The sequence below is a fragment of the Chenopodium quinoa genome, unplaced genomic scaffold (genome assembly GCF_001683475.1).
Source record: "Chenopodium quinoa cultivar QQ74 unplaced genomic scaffold, ASM168347v1, whole genome shotgun sequence".
NCBI lineage: Eukaryota > Viridiplantae > Streptophyta > Magnoliopsida > Caryophyllales > Amaranthaceae > Chenopodium > Chenopodium quinoa.
In genome coordinates, this window is record NW_018745251.1 from 1,254,078 (window position 1) to 1,276,390 (window position 22,313).

At 33.3% G+C, this 22,313-nt stretch overlaps 1 protein-coding gene across 2 annotated transcripts; it reads left to right on the top strand.

Annotated features, from left to right (window-relative positions):
* Positions 1-16,879: 16,879 nt before the first annotated feature.
* On the top strand, positions 16,880-21,239 carry LOC110711311 (CASP-like protein 1B2). 2 transcript variants are annotated; one of them, XM_021889684.1, is made up of 2 exons: positions 16,880-17,236; positions 18,981-19,427. In XM_021889684.1, exons 1-2 carry the CDS (start codon positions 16,998-17,000, stop codon positions 19,120-19,122), a joined length of 381 nt encoding a protein of 126 aa, XP_021745376.1. In that variant the 5' UTR covers positions 16,880-16,997; the 3' UTR covers positions 19,123-19,427. The 2 variants fall into 2 exon arrangements, with proteins under 2 accessions (XP_021745376.1, XP_021745377.1); XM_021889685.1 differs by lacking the exon at positions 18,981-19,427 and adding an exon at positions 20,874-21,239 and having other exon boundaries at positions 16,885-17,236.
* The last annotated feature ends 1,074 nt before the right edge of the window (positions 21,240-22,313 follow it).

The window sequence follows — 22,313 nt, forward strand, 5'->3', positions numbered from 1 at the left end:
AAGGCAAAAGAACCATTGTTGACAAACAGTTTCGAGTGATAAAGAAAACAGCATATGAAAAATTTTCTTATCTATTCCCTTAATGTTCATTATTGTCTCGAACACTCTTAGGTGGAAGTAAGGATTATCTGTTGCTTTAAACGTAGGGATGTCACTGGCATTGAACTTCAGCGAAAGATGTTCCTAGTCCACTGAGACCCCTTGTGAGCTAATGTCTTGGAATCTATAGTCATTTGATATTTTGCTAAAGCTTTCTTACATGTGCTCCATTTGTTGTTGCCTTACAGGGTCATTGACTTGAAGAGCTATACTCTTCATTAATTCAATTAGGTTGGCCACATCCTTCTTGAGTTCATTAACTTCTTCTTGAGATGCCATGATCAACTTGGCTTTTCTTTTTCCACTAATGGGTTTGTAAAAAAGGAGTATTTGAACAAATGTATTGCCTTTGATTAACTGCCCTTCTTTTCTTGACCAAGCGCTGTAAATAAAACCATTCATATGTTTTAATGACTTAACTTAAATTTTACTTTGAATTTATTTATTTTAAAAAACAAAAAAGCATAACTAGGGTGTATTTTTTAGATCAAGTAAGGGTTTAAACAAGTATGGTTTAATTGGAGGATTAATATCCGACTTACCCCCCTAAAAAAATGACAGAAAATACACGTATACAAGACTCTCTAGACATGGTAAAAACGTGACATATTATGTTTGTGCTTTAATGGTGAATGTGAGTGACATACTTTGACTCTTGTGTGAGATCATGGGACTATGTGCCTAGAATCAATTAAGGATTGAACATGATTACTGCCATTAATAAACCGATTAAACTGTATTAGCAAATTGATTAGTCAGACTCGTCGTGAAGATTCGAGCAAAAATACAAGTTGTCGTTAGACGCCAGGATTTGGGTCAGTAAAAAAGGGTCCATGGTTATGAGTCCAGATGCACCACACAAAAGCCTTACCTTTGAAAGGGTTTGGCGCGAGTTAAACTCGCTTCTATGGTTTGGTGAATTCAACAAACTCGGATGAACCCTTCGTTGCAAGGAGCGTTCGATTAGGTAGATTGAGCGTGAATCCCCAGAGGGTTATGGCCATATGTAGAACACATATGGGTTTCGGAAAAAATGGAAAAACTCAATCAGAAAGTAAAACCGAGCAAACAGTACTGGAAAACTAGTCGAAATAAGAAGGTAGAATTCTTGATCGTTATTGGAAGAATTTGGTGCAAGAAAATAGCGTATGGACGCTAGCACTGTCGCCAGGCGATAGCACCATCATTTGGCGTTGACGCTGTTTTCTCAACTCTGATTCCTAAATGCCTCGGCAGCAATCTGTTCTTGAATATTCCAGCTTTTTTCGTAGCATAATTTCAACTTTAGTTGTGAAAGATATTTCCCTATATTCCTACGTGTAAAATTCCTATGTTTTTTACACATTGTGGATAGTCTTTCCAATGCGAACATTTTTATGCTTATGCTAATAATGTCAATTAAAATTACGCACGTGAAATACATAGAACTTTTCGAGTCTCATCCACTCATTCTAAATCATTGCCAAAATTAATTTTAGGAATTAAAATAGAAATCCTCCCCAATGGAGTCACCAAAAAACTATAGGGAATATTTCAAACCATCCCACACTTGAGCCCCACTATGATCCTACACTTAAGCATGGTGGCGTCCAAAGGGAATGAACGAAGCTAGAGTAAAAGAGTCACCAACAAGTTTTTGGAAATTTTAAAACGTTCAAAGGTTGAAGGTTACACCCCTTTAACGATCCATGAGATCATCAACTCCAATAGGTCTGGAACCATGACTAGAAGTTTGGGGATGAAGGTACAAATCCAACCTAAAAGAGATTGAATCTGTCCTAATAATAGGCCTCTACTTTATTCTTCTCGTATTCATGTGCGCTTTCTGACTAACATGCAATCAATAGGTTAACCCTAAACCTGTTTAATCTATGTTGGTTGAATATTAATAAACAAACAAAACTATTATTGGCGAGCACTTGTATTATAATCATATTAACCTAAAAAAGATTATTAATTATACTATCAAGCGTGATTACAAGTACAAATTCCCTTTAAACATTAATAAAAGGCGTGATCAAGCAATAACAATATTAAACATCAAGGAACATAATAATTATCATCATAATAATAATCATAATCAAAATAATCAAAATAATAATCATCATAATTATCATAAACATGTTAGAGCATAATATTATTAGCAAGATCCTAGGCATGATACTAACAAGATTAATAACAAACCCTAACATATCACTAAACATTAAAAATCAAAGCCCTAACATGACACTAACATGGTATTAGGAAAGAAATAGGAAGCATCCTAATAAACATACTTGATATTAGAAATATTAGTTATTACCCTAAACATGATATTAGGAAGCACTAAAACATCCTTACATGATACTAGGAATTAACAAAATAATTTAACCATGGTTTTTATATCGAAAGTTCAATGTAACAATTAAAGTACTTACTTTGATGCCTCGTACTTCTTTCTAATAACAAAAATACACACGTTAGTAACTTCAAGGAAAATAATAAAGAATTAAATTAAATAATTGAAATAGAGATTTGGGACCAAACCCTCAGAAATATCCAACCTTTCACGTCTAGGACAAAGGCAATTTCGAACCTTGCTAGGTGTGTCTAGATTTAATGAGTGAGGAATTTTGTGAGAGGGAAGGTTTAGATAAAGAAAAGAGAGAGAAAAAGCTTCTAGATTTTAGAGAAAGACAGAGAGAGATGATGGTTGTCCTTTATGATTGTGAATGATACGACCCCTATTTATAGAAAAATTAGCACGGGATCAAAGAAAATCATATTCAGAATAAAATACCTCATGTCGCCAACGACAAGAGTCAGCGCCAGGCGACAAGCTCGTCGCCACGCGGCAGCTATCAACGTTAGGCTATGACTCTGTCGTCTCGCGCTGATTCACAAGTACAACGCGCTTCCGTATGCGAAATCATCTTTTAACCCGGTTAACAGGTAATTTCACATCTAAGAAAATTTAAAATCAGATTTGTGATAAATAATATATTTTATTAAAAAAAACATTTTTAAAATATAATTATAAATCCTAATCTTATTAGAATTAAAAAGAACCTTCTAGAATATAAAATCAATCCTAATTACTTTAGGAATAATAATTAATAGGCCATCCTTTAGATCATTAGGCCACATTTTATTTAATCCATAACTTCCTCATTATTCATCGAAATTGGGCTTATAATATATCATTAGAAAGCTCTTGTTGAGCCTAATCCAACTACAATGTTATTGGACCCTTATCATGGACCAAACCAAATTGGAATAGCTATTTCTCATAAATAGGGAAAGAAAAGAAATATTTTTGAAAACAGAGAGAGGAATATTTTAATAAAAACATCCTCATCACTTTGTATGATAATCAAATGACGTGAAAGGTATTCATCACTGGGTTTGATTTTGGGGAGACACATTTGAGTTTCTACACTGGACTACTTTGATCATCGTCTTTTCTAGACTCGATTAAAGTGGGGGCTAACTGTAGACACCTAATTTTGGCCTCTTGTACCGAAAGGAAGTGCGATCGATGATGTTACAAAACCCGTTCTTCATGCTAGATCAAAGTTTAAAAGTTTATGGACTACGAAATTTAAGCCCAATTCTAGCCCTTTCAAAGAGATTTCAAATGGTATATTATAAGCCCAATTTTGAGCTTAAGCAAAGAAGTTATGATCAAAACACTAAACCGGGCCCTAAAATCGACACCCTTGCACTCAAAAGGTCATATCGTTTGATCCATAACAGATTTTAACCTTATTCTAACGGCACTGTAAATTAGACATTCAGAGCATTCCAATGATATCTCACGCGCCTTAATCTGACTTTGCAATAAAAAGTTATGGAAGTTTTTAAAACGCATTTTTGTATAAGGCAAACTGCACCCAGCGCAACTCAGGGAGTTGCGCGCGCCTGGCTCACGTGACTCATTGAGATGCACGCGGCACCCAACGCAACTAAGAGAGTTGCGCGGGCCACTTGACGGCGCGGCTCCAAAATCCAAAACCTTGATCCATACACCTATAAATAGGGGTCTTTGTTCAACTCGAAAGAGGACTGAAAAATTAGAATTCTAACCCTAGCAACTTCAAAACCCTAATCTCTCAAGTTCTCTTGTATTATACTACTTTTCTTCTCTCATCCCAAATACTTTCCAATTCTAATTGAATCCATTGAAGTCTTGGAAGTACAAAGAAGAAAGAAAGTTCATAAACGTATTAAACGGAGATTTAACATAGAAGAAGAACGGTTAGTTTCCTAAGCCCTTAGATAAATCACTTTCTTTTATTGTTTAAATAACTTTAATTGAATAAATATTGTTGTTTTATAACTTTAATTTAACTTTTAATTAATTAATTCTTAGTAATTTATCGTTAATCAAGACTTGAATTTGATAATTAATTGTTGTTTTATCAATTAAGACAAGGCAAATATTTTTATTTTGTTTTATTCATGAATATTGATTAAATAAAAATTAATAACGAAATTTGAAATATAATTCCTAAGTGATTGATGCTTGTAAATAAAATCAACTAACTTAGTTTTTAGGAGGCACGTTGGATATATTGTTTGTAAATGAAATTGTGAAAAAGGAAGATCTAGTAGAGGTCGTAACTAGGGCTAGAATAGCAATTCCTCCCTAAAAGAAACGTTATTTTAGTACCCTCGCTCCCGAACTCATTTCTGGTACATGTAGACCAATTTGGGCATGGGTAAACTCATGATTCGTGTTAATTATCCCTTAAACTCTATTTGGGAGAAAGGCATGAACGAGTTTTATGAGTTTTCCTAAAGCTCATTTGCGACTCCTACTTGTTTCTTACCAAAAAGAGTCATGAGAGGATCATTTCTAATTCAAGGTCACCCATACAGTCAGGAATTCAAATCCTAATACACCCCAGCAAGTTTGAAGTCCTATGCTTTTGAAGGGCCATGGGCATTTAAGGAGAAAGATACCTAACGATGGGAACACCCTCCTTACACATGTGCTCACATCCCGTTTCCCCTCCCCTTTTCACCTTGAACCACCACCCTTGTGAGCGCATTCTCCCTTTTCTCTTAAATCACCACCCTCATGAGCGCACTCCATGAGCATAATTCGATGTTGTTGATGCTATTGGATGTTGAAATTGATGAAACTACGTGTCGAGTTGTTGATTGCAGGTGGTGAATTGGTGATGAGGAGGAGATAGGTATTGGGGCTGACGGTTTAAGCTAGTGGTTATGGTGGTTGTTTGGAATTTAATTTGCGGGTTGTGTGGTCTTTTGGGATGATTTGTTGGTGTTTGTTGTTATTTATTGCTCTTGCGTGTGTGGAATAGGGCGGGCATGCCGGCAAGAGGAAGGTTGTGCATTTTCTAGTGGGCGATGGGTTAGGGTTATGGTGGACGGTGTGGCCGGTGGGCTAGCCAGGAAAGGAGAGGGGTTTCAGAATTTTTTTTTATTTTTTTGTTTATTTCTAATTGTTTTTGCTAATTAACAAAAAAAAAATTAACCAGTTCAACAAGTCAATGTAATTGGGATTGAAGAAAGAAAACAACCCAAAAGTTGGGATTATTCTAGAATAATCCAAAGTTAGGATAAATAAAAGAAAACCGAGCAAATTTGGATTATTATTTACAATTTTTTTTCGTAAATATATCTCTAGTAACCATACTTTATATCAAACAATTCTCCTTCTGGTCACAACACTATAATTTCCCAAAACTTTTAACGTACTCCACTGTTGCGATTAAACATTTGGAGTATTTATTTTTTACAATATATTAGTATATTATAGTATAGTGTGAGAAAATATATCATAATTTAATATTTTGTTACTTCCAAAATATATTATGGTTAACGAAAAATTGTCTTAAATAATCCGAACATTGCCTCATTCGCTCAAAATAATCCCAACTTTTGATTAACTTTTTATAATCTACACTTTGATGTTAATTTACTCTCAATGGTCCCAAGTGACCTTTATTGGCAAAATTGGCTGCAACACTATGAATTTTGGCTTGGGTGCACTCAGCACCCTGAACTAAGAAAAATAGTCAAAACACCATGAAGTATTAGCATGGGTGCACTTAGCACCATACAAGAAATTTTCCGGCCAAAAGTGCCCGGATTCCGGCGACTTTTCTTTTTTAATAAAAAATGTTTTTTTTTAATAAAAAATGTTTTTTTATAATATTTTTTTCTTATTATTATTATTAATATTATTATTACGAAAATACCTCGATTTGCGTGTTGTTATTATTTTGACGGAAATTGTGCAGGTAAAGTTTCGGGGTCATTTTTACTCTTAATGGATCCAAATTTAGCTCAGAATTTGAAAAAAAAATACCTCGTTTTGCGTGTCGAGAAATATCTAAGTAGCTAAGACACGCGACTCGGGATTTTTTTGACACGTAAAACGAGGTATTTCCATTATTTTTTGGCGAATTCCGAGCTTAATTTGGATCCATTTAGGATAAAAATGACCCCCGAAACCTTACCCGAACAATTTCCGTCCCAAAAAATAACAATACGCAAATCGAGATATTCCTCGACACGCAAAACGAGGTATTTTCATTACTTTTTTGTAAATTCCGAGCTTAATTTAGAACCATAAAGGGTAAAAATGACCCCCGAAATCTTATTCGAACAATTTTCGTAAAAAAATAAATAACAACACGCAAATCGAGGTATTTTTGTAATAATAATAATAATAACAATAAAAATATTAAATAATAATAATAATGATGATGATGATGATGATGATGATGATGAGGATGACGACGATGACGATGATGATGATGATAATAATAATAATAATAATAATAATAATAAGAAAATAATAAAAACATACTTTTATTAAAAAAAAAGTCGCCGAAATCCGGCCACTTTTGGCCGGAAAATTTCTTGTATGGTGCTAAGTGCACCCATGCCAATACTTCAAGGTGTTTTGGCTATTTTTCTTAGTTCAAGGTCCTGAGTGCACCCAAGCCAAAGTTCAGAGTGTTGAGGCTAATTTTGCCACCTTTATTTGGTTGAATAGGTAACTTTTTTAAAAAGTTTAATTTACACGTGTCACCACGTGATTAGTCAAAAATATTAATTAACAATTAAAAAAAGATTTATGGTTACTAATTAACGCTTAACTAAAAAATCAAAATAATGAAAAATTAATAAAAACCCACCACCAGCAGGAAACAACCACCCTCCCTGCTCCGCACAACCCTCTGCCCCCGCCTTTACCGCCGCTCTCAGACCCCCGATCCTTTGCGTCAGCACATACACTCCCCCTACCCCCTGCTCAACCACCTAAACTACCATTACTTTAATTCCAAAATCCCTCTTTCTCCCCCCTAAATCCTTTAAAATCCACTTCCCTCGTGGAAAAAAGCACTTGCAAAAAGCACTTATCATTTCTTCTGTTCACCTTTGAAAGCCTAGTATAGCCCGAAGATGGGGGAGGGGCATTCGTGGACTTTTTGCAGTTAGGGGGGAAAGCTTTTTATGGGTTTATCAGGGAAAATAGTGTGTTTTGGGATGGGGTAATGGTGGTTTAGGGGGTGGCTCAAGGGATAAGAGGAGTGATGGTGTCGGCGCCAACGTTGTTAAGGTTTGGGCACGGCGATAGGGGCAGGGATAAAGGGCTGGGCGGAGTGGACGGTTAGACTAGTGGTAGAGGTGGTGGTTAGCTTTTTTAGTTATTTAATTAAATAGTTTTTTAAGAAAAAATAACTATTTTAAAAAAAAACATTTTAATTTTATTTTAATATTTACTTTTTTGTCAAATTAGATAGTGACACGTGTTAGATAACTTGTTATAACAATTTGTTTGACATGTTAGGACCATTAGAAGTAAATTCACATCAAAGTTTAGATTATTAAATATATAATCCAAAGTTGGGATTATTTTGGGCGAATGGGACAAAGATCGGATTACTTTGGGCAATTTTTCATAGGAAAAATTGTCATGAATAATATAACCTTTCATCAGTCTTCCAAAAATAAAACGACCTTTTGATTATTCGGGAATAAACCGACCTTTGATAATAATCTTTCATAAATATGATAAAAAAAAAATCGGTAACTTGTTTAACAAGTTAATGAAAGACAAGTGTCACATCATGATTGATTAGAATTATTTTTTAAAAAATAATGATTTTCATTTATATGTAAAAACTTAATAAAAAAAAATCCCTCCTACCCCTTTTCTCCCCCTTCTGACTAGCCAGCCCCACCTTCCCCTCCCTTTTTCCGACCACTCCACCCCCTTCTCTCTCCCTTCTTTAATTCCCGGCTTCCTCTCCCTTTTCTTACAACTCTACTTCTTTACCCTCCCTTTTTCAACCAACATTATCCCTTCCCTTCCCCGGACCACATCCCCTTTTCCCTCCTGTTTCCGACGTCCTATCCCCAACCCCTTCTCCTCCAATTCCGACCACCGCCTCTCTTACCCTGTACGTCCTCCCCCTTCACCTCTCTTTCTTGAAATCCCCCACCAACCCTCGTTCCCTATCCGCCACCAACGAATCGAACCCCAAAACAAAACCCTTGTTCAACCATTAAAAGTAGAGGCGACATTTAGTGGTTTTGAGGGTGAATAAGAATTTTGTTTTTGTGGTAGGTGAAGGTGCAATGGGGACAACAGTGAGGTGTTTTCATGAGGTTTCATTGTTGGTGGAAAAAGGATAAGGGATGCAGTGGTGGTGGCTGGAGTATTTATAGGATAGGGGTTTTTTTTTTTAAAAAAAAAAACAAAAAAGTAAAATCAATTGTATTTTAAATAAAATTGTTAAAAAAAAACTATATATCCAATTACAAAGTGGCACGTGTCACATTAACCCATTAAACAGGTTACTAACCAGTAATGTCCTATTTATGGAAAAACAGTGTCAAATTTCGTTTTATTTTGGAATAACCAAAAGGTTGTTTTATTTTTGTAAGACCTCTGAAAGATTGTATTATTCCCAACAACTTTTACTTTTTCATACTAGTACCAAAATACAAAAAACATTATTTTCCTAAGCAGTTACCCAACCCAATTTAAGTCATTACCTAATCCACAAACAAGTTCGAGAAAACTTAATTACATTTATTTCATCAAATAGGGCTTGCCACAAAAAAAAAAAACAAAAAAAATACAACCACTTCATCGTCTACAAACTAGATACTCCTTGTGCTTTGACAAAATTGCACAATTTGAGTCCACATAAATTATATTTTCTAACCATTGAAAGAGGAATTCTTTCTTTGCAAATATGAACGATATTGATTTTCTAACAATATCAGTATATTATATTATAGAGTGAGAAATTATATCATAATTTAATATTTGCCACGTCCATAATATAATAAGGTTAATACCAGAATTTAAAAAAACATTGTTTTGCTATGTAATGACCAAAGATAATTTAAGTCATTACCTAACCCACAAATAGTACAAGTTCGATAAAACTTTATTATATTTATCAAATTAAACAGGCCGGGTTACGGTAGGTGAAAAAATGCGATCACTTCATCTTATACAAACTTGATACACCTTATTCTTTGAAATAATTGCACAATTTGTGTCCACATAAATAATATTTTCAAATCATTTACAGCAGAATTCGTCCTTTGCAAATACTTATAAATGAGATTGTTATTGAGATTTTTTTATGAATGAAAATCTAAAATGAAAACCTGCAAAAAAGAAAAATGCAAAAGCACAATTTGTTTTCGAATTTTTATCACGATTTTAGTTGGGATTTGCAAATTTATCAATAAATAACATTGAAGTTGGGAATGGGGGATAATCTATGACATGATTGATGAACAATGATGAACGATATGAACAATGATGAATGTGTTTAATTTTGTGATTTTTATATTTTAATATAAATTCAAAAATTAATTAATAGATTTTCATAATTTATAATTATGTATAAATTTAAAAATAATGCATGTATTAAAAAGAATACACTTTAATACATTATGTACATTAAAAATAATTCAAAATAAAAATAAATATAGAATATAGGCCAATCAGATTTTGCCACATCGGCAAATTGTGGTGTTATTTTTAAAGAATAACATTGTAGAAAAAGTGATGGGATAATGGGTATTAAACATCGGCATAATGTTGTTCGCGATACCCTTGTTGATATTTGTTTTCGGTCCTGGATTTATGCTCAAAAGGAAGTTAACGTTGGGTTAACTAGAGGAATCGATGGGGCTCTTCGACTTGCAGATGTGTTGCTGTATTCTTGGGATAGAGGCCTTGATGTGTAGGTTGACTTGACGGGGTCTTCTCCTTTAACACAATCAATGTTGTCCGATTTTAATTTGCTGGTCATGTTGTGTCGGTTTCTGCTTAACGCAAGCTGGACAAGTATGGGGCGCGTTACAGGACTATTGGCTATGATTTTTTTCCCTTCTCCTTTTCTTCGTTAAGGGAATTAGAGAAGGATGTTGTTGTATAGATGAAGCGGTTTAGGCGTTCGCAAGGACTCATGTTATAGGTGCTCATGAGGCTGCTCACATCTTCAGCAGGATCAGGTTCGATATAGCTAGAGGAGTGGGGGTCCATATTGTATCTCGACTCCTCACTAATTTCTTGTAAATCGATTGACTATGTAGGTTTTTGTTAATAATAATTATACTCCCTCCGTTACGAGTTACTCGCAACAAAGGGGTAATTTGCGGACTCCAGTGCAAAAAATTTAAGGGGGTGTATCAAAGAGTAAGGGTATGTAGATAGGTGAGTTAAAAAAGGGTGGGAAAAATAAGTGGTCCCAAATTATAAGGAGACCGTGTGACTTTTTTTTTTGTTCCTTTCTTTTCCATCCCTTTTTGTTGGTTGGTAGCATTAGTAGGGGTGTTTTTTTACCCTCTTTTTTTCCCTCCAAACTTTTCATGAAAAGTTCAAAAATAATTCAAATCAAATTCAATTTTTTCCCTCAAACCATATTTGAATATCAAAAGCCCCTTATTTAAAGGGGGTACCTGTTTCATTTATTTCCATTCATCATCATCGAAATTTTTTGGGATTGGGGTGGGGAGGGAGGGAAAACAAAATTCTAAGTTAGATTACAAACCACAAGTTACCATTGTTTGTAAATTACAAAAACCATCTTTAACTAAAATTAGTCCTAATTCCTAATTGCTGAGTTAGTAGCAGCATTAGTCCTTTGTACAGAATTAGGCTCCATTGAAAGCTCCCAAAAAAAAGCAAGTCAGAACAACTTCATCACCTACCGTTAGATTTGAAAAAAGAGGGACTCATGGAAGACGAATTTGATGAATTTTACGACATCAGCCAACTGCTCATGGAGCAGGAGACAAAATTGCAACAGAGCACAGATATGGGAAATGAATCCAATAGTCCACAGTCAGTGTCAGACACCAATGAAGCCAGTACTCAGCAAGAGACAAATTCAAAATACACATGGGACTCAGATTCAGAGACAGAATTGGAAAATCAACAATCAGAGAATGCAAGTAAAAGTAGAGAACTGAACGTCCAGGAAAAGAGGCAAATAGTATATGACATACTGCTAAACATGGATGGGGCCTCCCTTCCTAGAGGGCTGCTGTCCTCATTAGCAAGAAAGCATGATGTACACAGATCAACAACATGCAGATGGTTCAAAGAAATTAAAGACATTAAATTGGGAGATGTTGTAGATGTCAGGAGCAAAAAATTAGGCTAGACAGGTCCCAAGCCTAAGGAATACTCTAATGAGTGGCTTATGTTTGTGCCACTTTACAAGAGGACCACAAACAGGAGCTATGGTGCAGCACTTAATATTAATCATGTGGTTATACACATGTTAAAGAAAAGGAAAGACTAAGGGGTGTCACAGCAACAAATCACCCAGGTTTAAGTGACAATCACAAAGTAGCAAGGTTGAAATAGGTGTTGCAGAAAATTAATCTAGTAACAAGTGAAAGGGACCTAACATTTTTGGATATGCAACATCAAATCCACATTGATGAAAAGTGGTTCTACTTGAACTCATAAACAAGAACCTTTTATCTAACACCAAATGAAGAGGTACCATACAGAGCACAACAATCGAAGAGGTTCAAGTTAAAGACAATATTCTTGGGGATGATAGGCAAGCCTCTTTATGGTGAGGATGGGACTCTGCTTCACTCAGGGAAGTATGGGCTACTCCCTTTTGTGAAGTATGAAAGGGAAAAGAGAAAAAAAAAGCAAAAATAGAGAGGCAAGCACAATGGAAACCAAAAAGTCATTTAGAATGTCAACAGAGAAGCAATCAGAGACATGATTATGAACATAATCATTCCAACTATACGTGCTGAATGGCCACAACATTTATCAAAGCACATAGTTATTCAGTGGGACAATGCAAGGCCCCATCAAGTACCCACTGTTGTTGAATTTTTGGTAGCCACACAAGCTAATGGTTTTAACATTTAGTTTGTATTCTAACCTGCCCAATCCCTAGACTCAATGTGTTGGACCTTTGTTTATTTAAGGTGATACAGCCCAGCCAATATCATTCTTTCCCCAAGAATGTGGATGAACTGCTTGAGAAAGTGGCAGAGGCTTTTCAGATTTTTGATCCCACACTAAACAGGTACACATGGATCACTCTCCAATCATGCATCATAAAAATACTAGATAAAAAATGTGGGAATAACTTCAACCCACCCTACATGAAAAATGCAACATAAACAAGAGAAGGGACCTTGGAAGACATACTCAAGGTAAAAAGGGAACTCATAGCAGAAACAATGAACTACCACAACACATTGCTTGTTTCTACAATAGGCCCTCAACCAGAGACACAAGAGATGGAAGTGGATGCAGACTTATCATCATGCAAGCGTACAACCTTTTAAAAAAGACAATGCTAGCAAACAACCTTTTGAAGATGCAAGACACACATTTTTTTTATATGAAGATTGAATGAAGAAGATTTAGATGATCATGGATTGCCACATATAACCATTAAGACTAAAACTTGACTTTTGTTTGTGTTTTGTAATGGTTATGTGTATTTTGACAAATAACATAGACATATTAGTTAGGCAGTTGTGAAAAACAAGTGTACATGTAGTAGGAATTATGTAAAGATGACAATTTTTTAACAATGAAAAGAAACCATTAACACCAACATAACTTCTGGTGTTATGACATGTTAATACTGACATGAATCCATCAGATGTGCTTTTTTATCAACACATAAAACCCTCCATACAAAGGCACCTCAACAAAATATTATGTAACAATTTGTTGGAACATCCTTTATGTAGGGGATAGTGTCAGTAAAGTCCCTTAATGACTTGGATCAATAATGGACCATTACTTAGGGGGGGACTCAATGACTGAACTATAGAAGCAACAACTGGGACTCTTTGCCTCAAGTATACAGTCAACAACTGGGACTCAATGCCTCTACTATAGATTCATCAAGTGGGACTAAATGCATCACATACAGAAGCAAGAACTAGTAATCAATTCAGCAAGGCCACATGCATCAAACAGGACAGATTGCCAAAGATACAAAACCATCATTTGGGACTCCATGGAAGCAACACAAACACACTTACATTAAGAGTATTCCAAGTGCTGAAATACCAGAAACATGCTCATCATCCATACAGTAAAACACCCCCAATACGCATCAGTATACAGTCCCATAGACTACAACTAACAAGACATAATTAACCATTTAGAGTACCAATCACAAAAACAATCACCATGCTTACCATTCAACAACAAATTAAACAACAATAATCATACACAAACCAGTCACTATATCATTTAGAGCATTCAACAGTCTTTCCACTTGAATCAACATGATAAGCACCAACAACAAATGAACAAAAAATATTCATACTCAAACCAACACAAATAACCAACAGGAACTCACACGTAAGATCAAACACCTAATAATTATAGCCAAAACAGAAAAAGTAAAAGGAATTAGGGTTTAGTCATAGTTATGCCGCAAGATCAGAGATTAGGGAGGAAATCATGTGTGTATTTGTGCCTTAGATAGGTCAGGTAGCAAGGATCCCAGTCATTGTAGTCGTCAAGCCACACAGATCTACGGAGTTTGTGCCCCTAGGAGACCCATCCTTGGCCAAAGCTTCCTCAAGCATCCCCTCCTTCTCCTGGTCAGTTTTTTTAGGGGACTCTTTCATCCCCGACTTCCCCTTCAACAGTATCCTTAGCGAAAACCATCAGATCCGGTAAAAGAGTCGCCTTAACAGCCACCTTCTTAGGTGGATCTGCAACAACCTCTGGCTCCTCTTTGTCGCTAGATGAGAAGTACAACTTAGCCCAAATTTTTCCACCAGAGTACCTCGAAAAGGAAGCAGAGCACCTTCGTTCAGGTTTCATCACTCCAGATCCACGTCTTGCAATGTACATAGTGGATTGAAAATGCAAGGAAATGAAATTAGGGTTTCCGAGAGAAAATGGAAGAGAGAGAACAGAGAACGAAGAGGAGAGAGAAAGCAGATTGGAGGAAGAGATCTAGTGTTTTTTACGAGCATCTAGAGAATTCTCCAAAAGATATGAATTTTGGGCAGCATGTTCGAGGTGAATTGAATGATGAACATTCAATTAGGTAGTTGGGGAGATGAATGGAGTCTTTTGATTTACGAAGGAATAGGGTAAGTTTTTTGTGGGAATGGTTAGAGTAGATTATTGTTAAGTTAAATTGATCAGAAGATAAGTGATGTGGTTTTAAATAATTAAACTAACTTTTTAGAAAAAGGGTAAATTTGTCATTTTACCCTAAAAAACTTACTAAAATAGGAAAGAAAATATTTTGTTGCAAGTAATATGTAACGGCTATTTATAGTATTGTTGCGAGTAATTCGTAACGGAGGGAGTAATAATGTTTTAAAAGTAGAATTTTAATAATAATGGGTGGTGTTTTTAATTTTAATATTTAATAATTAATTAATGTTATTTAAATCTTTTGATAATTTCCTCAAAAAAAAAAATAATACTTAAAACATAAATCACTTTTAAAAAATGTAAAAAAAAACGTTTAGCCAATAAAATGATGATACGTGTTCGGTACAACCTGTTAAACAAGTCACAAAAGGTTATAACTTGTTTAAAGTGGACCCCCCTAGAGATTGTACTTCCTCCATTCCCGTATATTTTTACATTTGGAATTATGCGTTGTTATTAAGAAATTGTGTAAAGTAGAGGTATAATGGAATATTGCAATGATTGCAAGTACAATTCTATTTAAAAAAAAAACAATATTGTAAATGTGGTCATTCAACCACTACAAGAAAATAACCTTTTCGTAGCAATTATTTTAAGCTTTAGTATCGATTGTAATTGCAACAAAAAGCTTTCCCAACGAATGGTCATTCGATACAATATCCCCCGTTGCCTTAGCCTTTAGTAGTGGTTTTCAATATCGCTGGGGTTGGCCTCAATAATTGATACGAAATACTACATCCAATCGTGGTGATTATTATAGCGATTACAATCGCTATAAATGTTTAACTCATTTTCTTCAAAAAAAAAAAAAAACATGCGTATGATCTTTACAAGATTCGAACATGCAACCTCAAACTCTTATATTAAATGTTTCACTAATAAGTTATGACATATTTTATGTATTCTTTGTCAAACAATATTTATATATCTAGTGTTGAAAAGGCTTCTCCTATCGATTTTTAGGATTTAGTGGCGATTGTAAATGATACGATTTATCAAAATTATTTAAATGTGTAAATATAATGTGGATATGTATTATTTTGTTTTTCGTATCGATTTTATATGGGAAAACCATGGCGATTGTAAAAATGATACGACATCCTTAATTATTTCACAAACATATTTGCATATTGTAGCGAATGTACAATCGCTACGAAATAATCGCTACGAAAAGAGATTTTTCTTGTAGTGAATGTAAAAAAACAAATAAGAACGGAGGGAGTATTATTTAGAAATAATCAAAAGATTGACTTGTTTTTGGCGGACAGCTCAAAGTTTGTATTATTTTTGACAATTTTTCCTTATTTTTATAATCACATTAATAATTATCTGGCAAAACTATATTTTCAACACTTATATTAATCATGTACAACTATGTTTAAAAAATTGAATTTTTATATTTGCATTTTTATTTTTGTAATCACATTAGGCCCAAAAAATTTGCATCGTATTTTAATTCAGATTTTCGGATTGGGTCGGATTGGATTGGGTGATGAATTCCGGTCAGATTGGATTTGATAATTGAAAATGAAATTTTATTACGGATCAGATTGGAATAAGGCTAAATTCTATTGAAAACTAAATGGACACCCCTAGCCCTTGATTTAGAAACCCAAGGAATGAGTTCGATACGCCTTATGTGACACCCTTACCCAAAACTTAATGAGGAGTCCCAAACCTAAGATATCTATTCAAAAGGGGGATATCATTCTATAACATTGACCAAACATAAAGTAAGTACTTGACAATAATAAGAATCAAGTTTCAATCACATACCATTTTGCTTACATTCATAATTTCAAGTTTATACCACACTTTATTAACCAAACGACCCTATATCAAAGAAGAGATGTAAAAGTGCCGAATTCACGTCGTTATAGAAGAGGAATATTAATATAGATAACCGTAATTTTCATGCAATCTTTAAATTCACTCACCTACTTTAATCAGCCATTAGAATTTATTAAATTTCTGCCTATAATCTTGAGTTAATCACCATAGTAGGTAAAAATTTCCCAACTAATAACAGATGGAAAAACGGTTATACCCATCTTAAGAAACTATACTTACAAGTTACAGATTTTGTTCCATTACTCAAGACAAGAAATATGAAGCAAATTCTATTTAAAAGCAACACTCAAACTAGCAACGCTATACATATAAGAAAAATTCTTGTACAAATATATAACTTAGAAAGAAACTTATATCGTCCTACTCTTTGTGTTGACTGATGGCTCAACTAGGCCATGAGAAGTCGGAAACAGTTTACAATTCGTTGCAATCGTCGGTGCCAGGGATCAAAGATACGGTGGTAGCATTACTAAGATTGGTGGCTCTTTTGGCTACATTGGCTGCTACGATTGGTATGGTTATCAACAAAGAAACCAAGACCTTTGTTGTTGCTACCATTGGTACTAACACTATTAAAGCTACACTTACCGCAAGGTTTCAAGACACCCCGGCAAATATGTGAGTTTTAACATAAACTGTGCACAATATCTAAAGCTAAATCGTCTATGTTTCCAGTAAAAAAAAAAATAAATAAATAAATAAATAAGCTAAATCGTCCCATTAACTATTAACACTTGACATTTTGCGCTTTTTACATATCGTATTATAGAAAAAAGCACTATAATATTATATTATGGTAAAGATGACACGTTTATTTTATTACATTTGAGAATGATGGATAACTCAAGTGATTAGAGATTTTCTTGGAGACTTTAGGATCGTTTGTCACCCTCGTCCTTTGTAGCTCTCTAAACACCAAAAAAAAATTAAAAAAAAAATTAAAACATTTGTTAATGTATAAATTCAATTTAACTACAAATACTACCTCTATTTCTTATTATTTGGAACAAAATTTTTTTTATACCTCACAAATATTGCACACTAGATTAGTTCCTGTGCCATACACCGTGATCGTTATAGATAATTAACAGATAAGTATTATAATCATAAATTAGTCGAATAAAAATAAAAGTATGTGATATGTTACATTTTAATTGTATTTTCTAATACACAATTAAAAAAAAAAGTAGGCAAAAAATCCAAGTAATATTTTTTTTTGTTGTAAAAAAAATCACAAAATATTTTTTAGAATACATTTTTCAAAAACTTTTGTATACATCCGGTTTACACTAATATTAGTGTACATCGAGCAATATAAGGGTAACTTTTAGCTAATTTTAGGGTAACTTTTTGTCTTTTTTTGGGTAACTTTAAACATAATACAATTTTTATATAAATCAACAACAAGAAAAGTTTTATTAAGGTAATTTAATTACACTCAATCACTAATAATTGATTTTTAGTCATTTAAAATTTGATTCTTTATTAATAAAGCGTAGATAATTTTTATTTGAATTGGGTTACTTTAACTCATATTGGGGTAACTTTTATTCATTTAAAGGGTAACTTTTAATCACTTTAGGTTATCTTTATAATGGATGTACAATAATTATTGTACACCTGATTTTTTTAAAAGTTTATGTATACTTTTTGGTGTATAGTTGTCCAATTTTCTCTTTTAGAAAAATTATTTGTGAAATCTATTTACTTTAAATATACTACATTAATATGAAATATGTATATAACAAATAATATTATTTTTAAAATTGATTTGTTTCCTTAAATAATAGATTTATTTTCTTTATATAAAAAAAATTAATTAAAGACACACCAGGAGATAACACGTGTCATTGATGATGTGTCTTTTAGTATATAGTATTGTTGATTGATTGATTGATTGATAATAAAAAATGAGCTAATACATTTCTAATTAAGTTTTTTTGTTTAGGGAAATATCCCTAATTATAAGTGAAAACTAGGTTAGTGTCGTCAGGTTGTGAACAATTGTGGGAACATCTTATGCCTAATGTGGTTTCTCCGTATGTTTTGTTGGACTCTATTTCTATGAATTAATGCACTAACCGTTTTTCTTAAAAAAAAAAAAAAAGTAAATAATATAAAACGTTAATAATTTTTTTTTTAAAGAAATAAAAAGTTGATATTTTTAAAATATACGTAAAGAGAAATTAGAGGATTCCAATAAAATCTCAGGTGTCTAAATTTTTTCTTATAAAATCATATAAGCTAGTCAAAGTAGGATTTGTAAATAGTGTCAAAAGTCAAATTATGTCGTCTAATTTAAAAGAAAAAATATAATAATATTCTATGATCTTGTTACTAATACTTGTTTGTTTGCGATCAGATTCTTTGTTGTAGCTAATGGATTGGCTACTTTGCACAACCTGTTGGTGTTGATAGCAATGTTCTTTGGAAAGAAGATTGATCCCAAAGGAGCTCGTGATGTGGCTATCTCATTTTTTTTTTTTTTGTTTGTTCTTTCTTAGTTCTATTTGTGTTCTGTGTTTTGGTAAATGGTTGGTTTCCGGCACCTAAAAAAAAAATAATTTTGTTTCATTTTTTTTTTCAAAGGTGTCAATTTGGGTACCTTGGGTCAGGTGAGGTCAAGTTAGGTTAGTCGGGCTAATTTTAGAGTAGAGTTAACATTATTTATTGTGTCCATAAGAACAAAATATTTAATTGGGCCTTTTTTTGTGACGAAACAAAGTTGGCCAATTTTTTACACCTCTAGTTTTTCCATGATAAACTACAAAGAAGAAGTATAAATAATAGTTTAAGGATTCAAATCTAAGAACTTTGGTTGCATTCAATTTACGAAGGAAATATAATTTCATTATAATTCTTTAATTGATAGTTGTTTGGTTAGCTTACAAAAGTAAAAATGTGAGAAGATACAATTTCTTGAAAAGGCAGAATTCTTATAAAATTTGGAAATTAATTTACCCACCTGGCCACCTCTACCATGGTCACTCTAACATCCCATGTTAATTTTTGTATGAAAATACATATCATCATAAAACATTGGGTCAGATTTCAAGTCAAGAAAAATAATTTTTGGCTAGAAATATCTGGTATTTAAAAGCTTTAAATGCTATGCAGTTTTCACTTTTTAAATTGAACATCCTCACCTATATTGGTTTACAGTTGGGTCTGGTTCAGTTCGGGTCAAAATTAAGGAGCAAATTTAGTGGGCTCAATAGGTTCTGGTTAAAAAATTATATACTTAAATCCACAAAACAGGTAGTTTTGGAGTCAAGTTTGCACGTTGGTAAAAAATTGATAGGTCTACTTCCCATGCTTAAAATATTGAGTATTTTATTCTCATTTGCAACCAAATGAGATCTGTTGTTGTAGATGGTTCTCTCCCCGTTTTTTTTTAAATGCATCAATTTGATTTTTGCACAATTAATGTCCCATTAAATTGTGGGATTTATCAACTACCTCCTTTTTATATTATTTGCAATGATTTAACATAGAGAGGAAAAATATTCAATCATTGCAAATAATATGAAATAGAGGTAGTATTAAATTAATAATTTAAAGAAAACGTGATAGTCATTGTACTCCTGATGTATAAATTTATGAATTTATGATTATATCATGAGGCATGTAAGAGAGTTATTTTCTATAAGATGATCAATTCAACGATTATAAACTACAAATATTTTTTATTCAACAAGTTAAAACTACTACAAATATCATTTTTTATAAAAAATTCATATTGAGGAACTCCGTTAGGTGAGGAAGCACCCAAATGAAACCAATATACATCTACTAAGTCACCAAATTAAACTACTCTTAATTAAACATCTCCATTTCCAATGCAAACACATACTAATAGTGAGAATCAAACTTGTGATGCAACGGTCAATTTTTTTGCTAATCTTACTTGGTTAGACACTTGTTTTTTTTTCATGGTGCACACAAAATCATCTAATTTACTTCGTCCGGAGTAGTATTCTAGATCAGACTTGTCAAACAATTGTATACAGGTACATATAGTAGCATAGTTGAGATAATTTGGGAAATTGGGTTAAGTTCGATGAGATCGGGTTGAGTTTGATGGGATCCGATTGGGTAAAGTTTATATTAATTTTAGGTCATTTTAAATTATTGTGTCCATATGAGTTAAAATCTGAATTAGAATTTATCAGATTAGATCGAATTTGATCGATCTGACCAGTTTTTAACACCTCTTTAGTAATGCTAACATTTACATTTAACATGAATGATGCAGATAAATTTAGCTATACTATCAGCTGGAACCAACGCTGCTGTGTTCATGGCACAATTAGCAAGGCATGGGACTACTCATGCACAGTGGAACAAAGTTTGTGACAAATTTGATACCTTTTGTAGCCGTGGTGGTGGTGCCATTCTTGCTTCATACATTGGCCTTGCAATTTTCGTTGTAGTTATTCTCATCTCAACTTTCAAACTTCATCTAACAGTTTACAAGGAGAATAATAATGCTCATGCTTCTGTAGAAATGTAATATTTAATTTAAGAGCATTTTACTATGCTATTAAGTTGTGATATGTTAATTATTATGTACCCTTTGTACTCTCATGGGTTATTTCAAATGAAAAAAATATAATTTTAGTTTTTCTAGGAGTTTAATCAATAATATGAAAGGTTGATTATAACTCAAGTGGTTAGAGTTTTCCATTCAATTTCAGGAGATTATGAGATCGGTTCTTATCATCCGCCTGTTCTTTTTATTTAGAATAGGGTCTTATTTGAATTTTATTGGTGATGGAAACTCAATGAACAACTTAAGTAAATTGAATTGACTTGAAACCTATAAATTTTTATCATATTAAAAAAATGAAATTGTACAAAACAAATAAAATGAATTGTACATAAACAACATGCATCATGCATGAGGAAACAAATAAATAAAAATTACTACACCTACTATATGATCTCAAATCCTCTAATCATATTAACCCTTTATTGAAGACACTCTCAACATCTATAACATTGAAAAAAAATATGGGTAACTTTTTTCTGTAGACACCTCAAAATCTTTTCTCGACCAAAACCCAATGATAATTAGTAAAAGACTTTCATCATCATTTGGTTAGAGTAGCGTAGGATCGAAGTTGTGCTCGATTTTATTTAATAACCCAAATGATTTCATTTTTCTAGCTCGTTTTCCTTTTCATTATAAGTTCAAGCATTTTATTTAACTAGTCCTTAATTAATTAATCCAAGCCGATTGAAGAATCCTAAAATGTCTAAAGGTTAGTTGAGACGAACACTACAAAAAGGGGGGTGAATTGTATGAGAGTTCCTAGTGACTACTTTTTGCGGAATGTAAAACAACATATAAAAGAACTTGCAATGCACACAATATTTTATGAGGAAACTTTCCAAGTCCCTTCTAAGGGATTTTCAAATCAAACTAATTCACTATAATATGGCAAACTTCACAAGTTACAAACCTATTATAATAAGACCTATACTCACAAGTTCCAGAATGAACTTGTTACACAGTATGACCCAAGAACTATCCTTCCTAATCTAAGTCCTTGACTTAAATTCACTCGTACTCCCTGAGTAATTTTACTCAGCTTCAACATAGAAGCTCACACTATTGTATGCAAAGATGAATGCACACACACACCCAAGAACCCAACCAATTACAAAATATAGACTCTAATATATGAGAGGA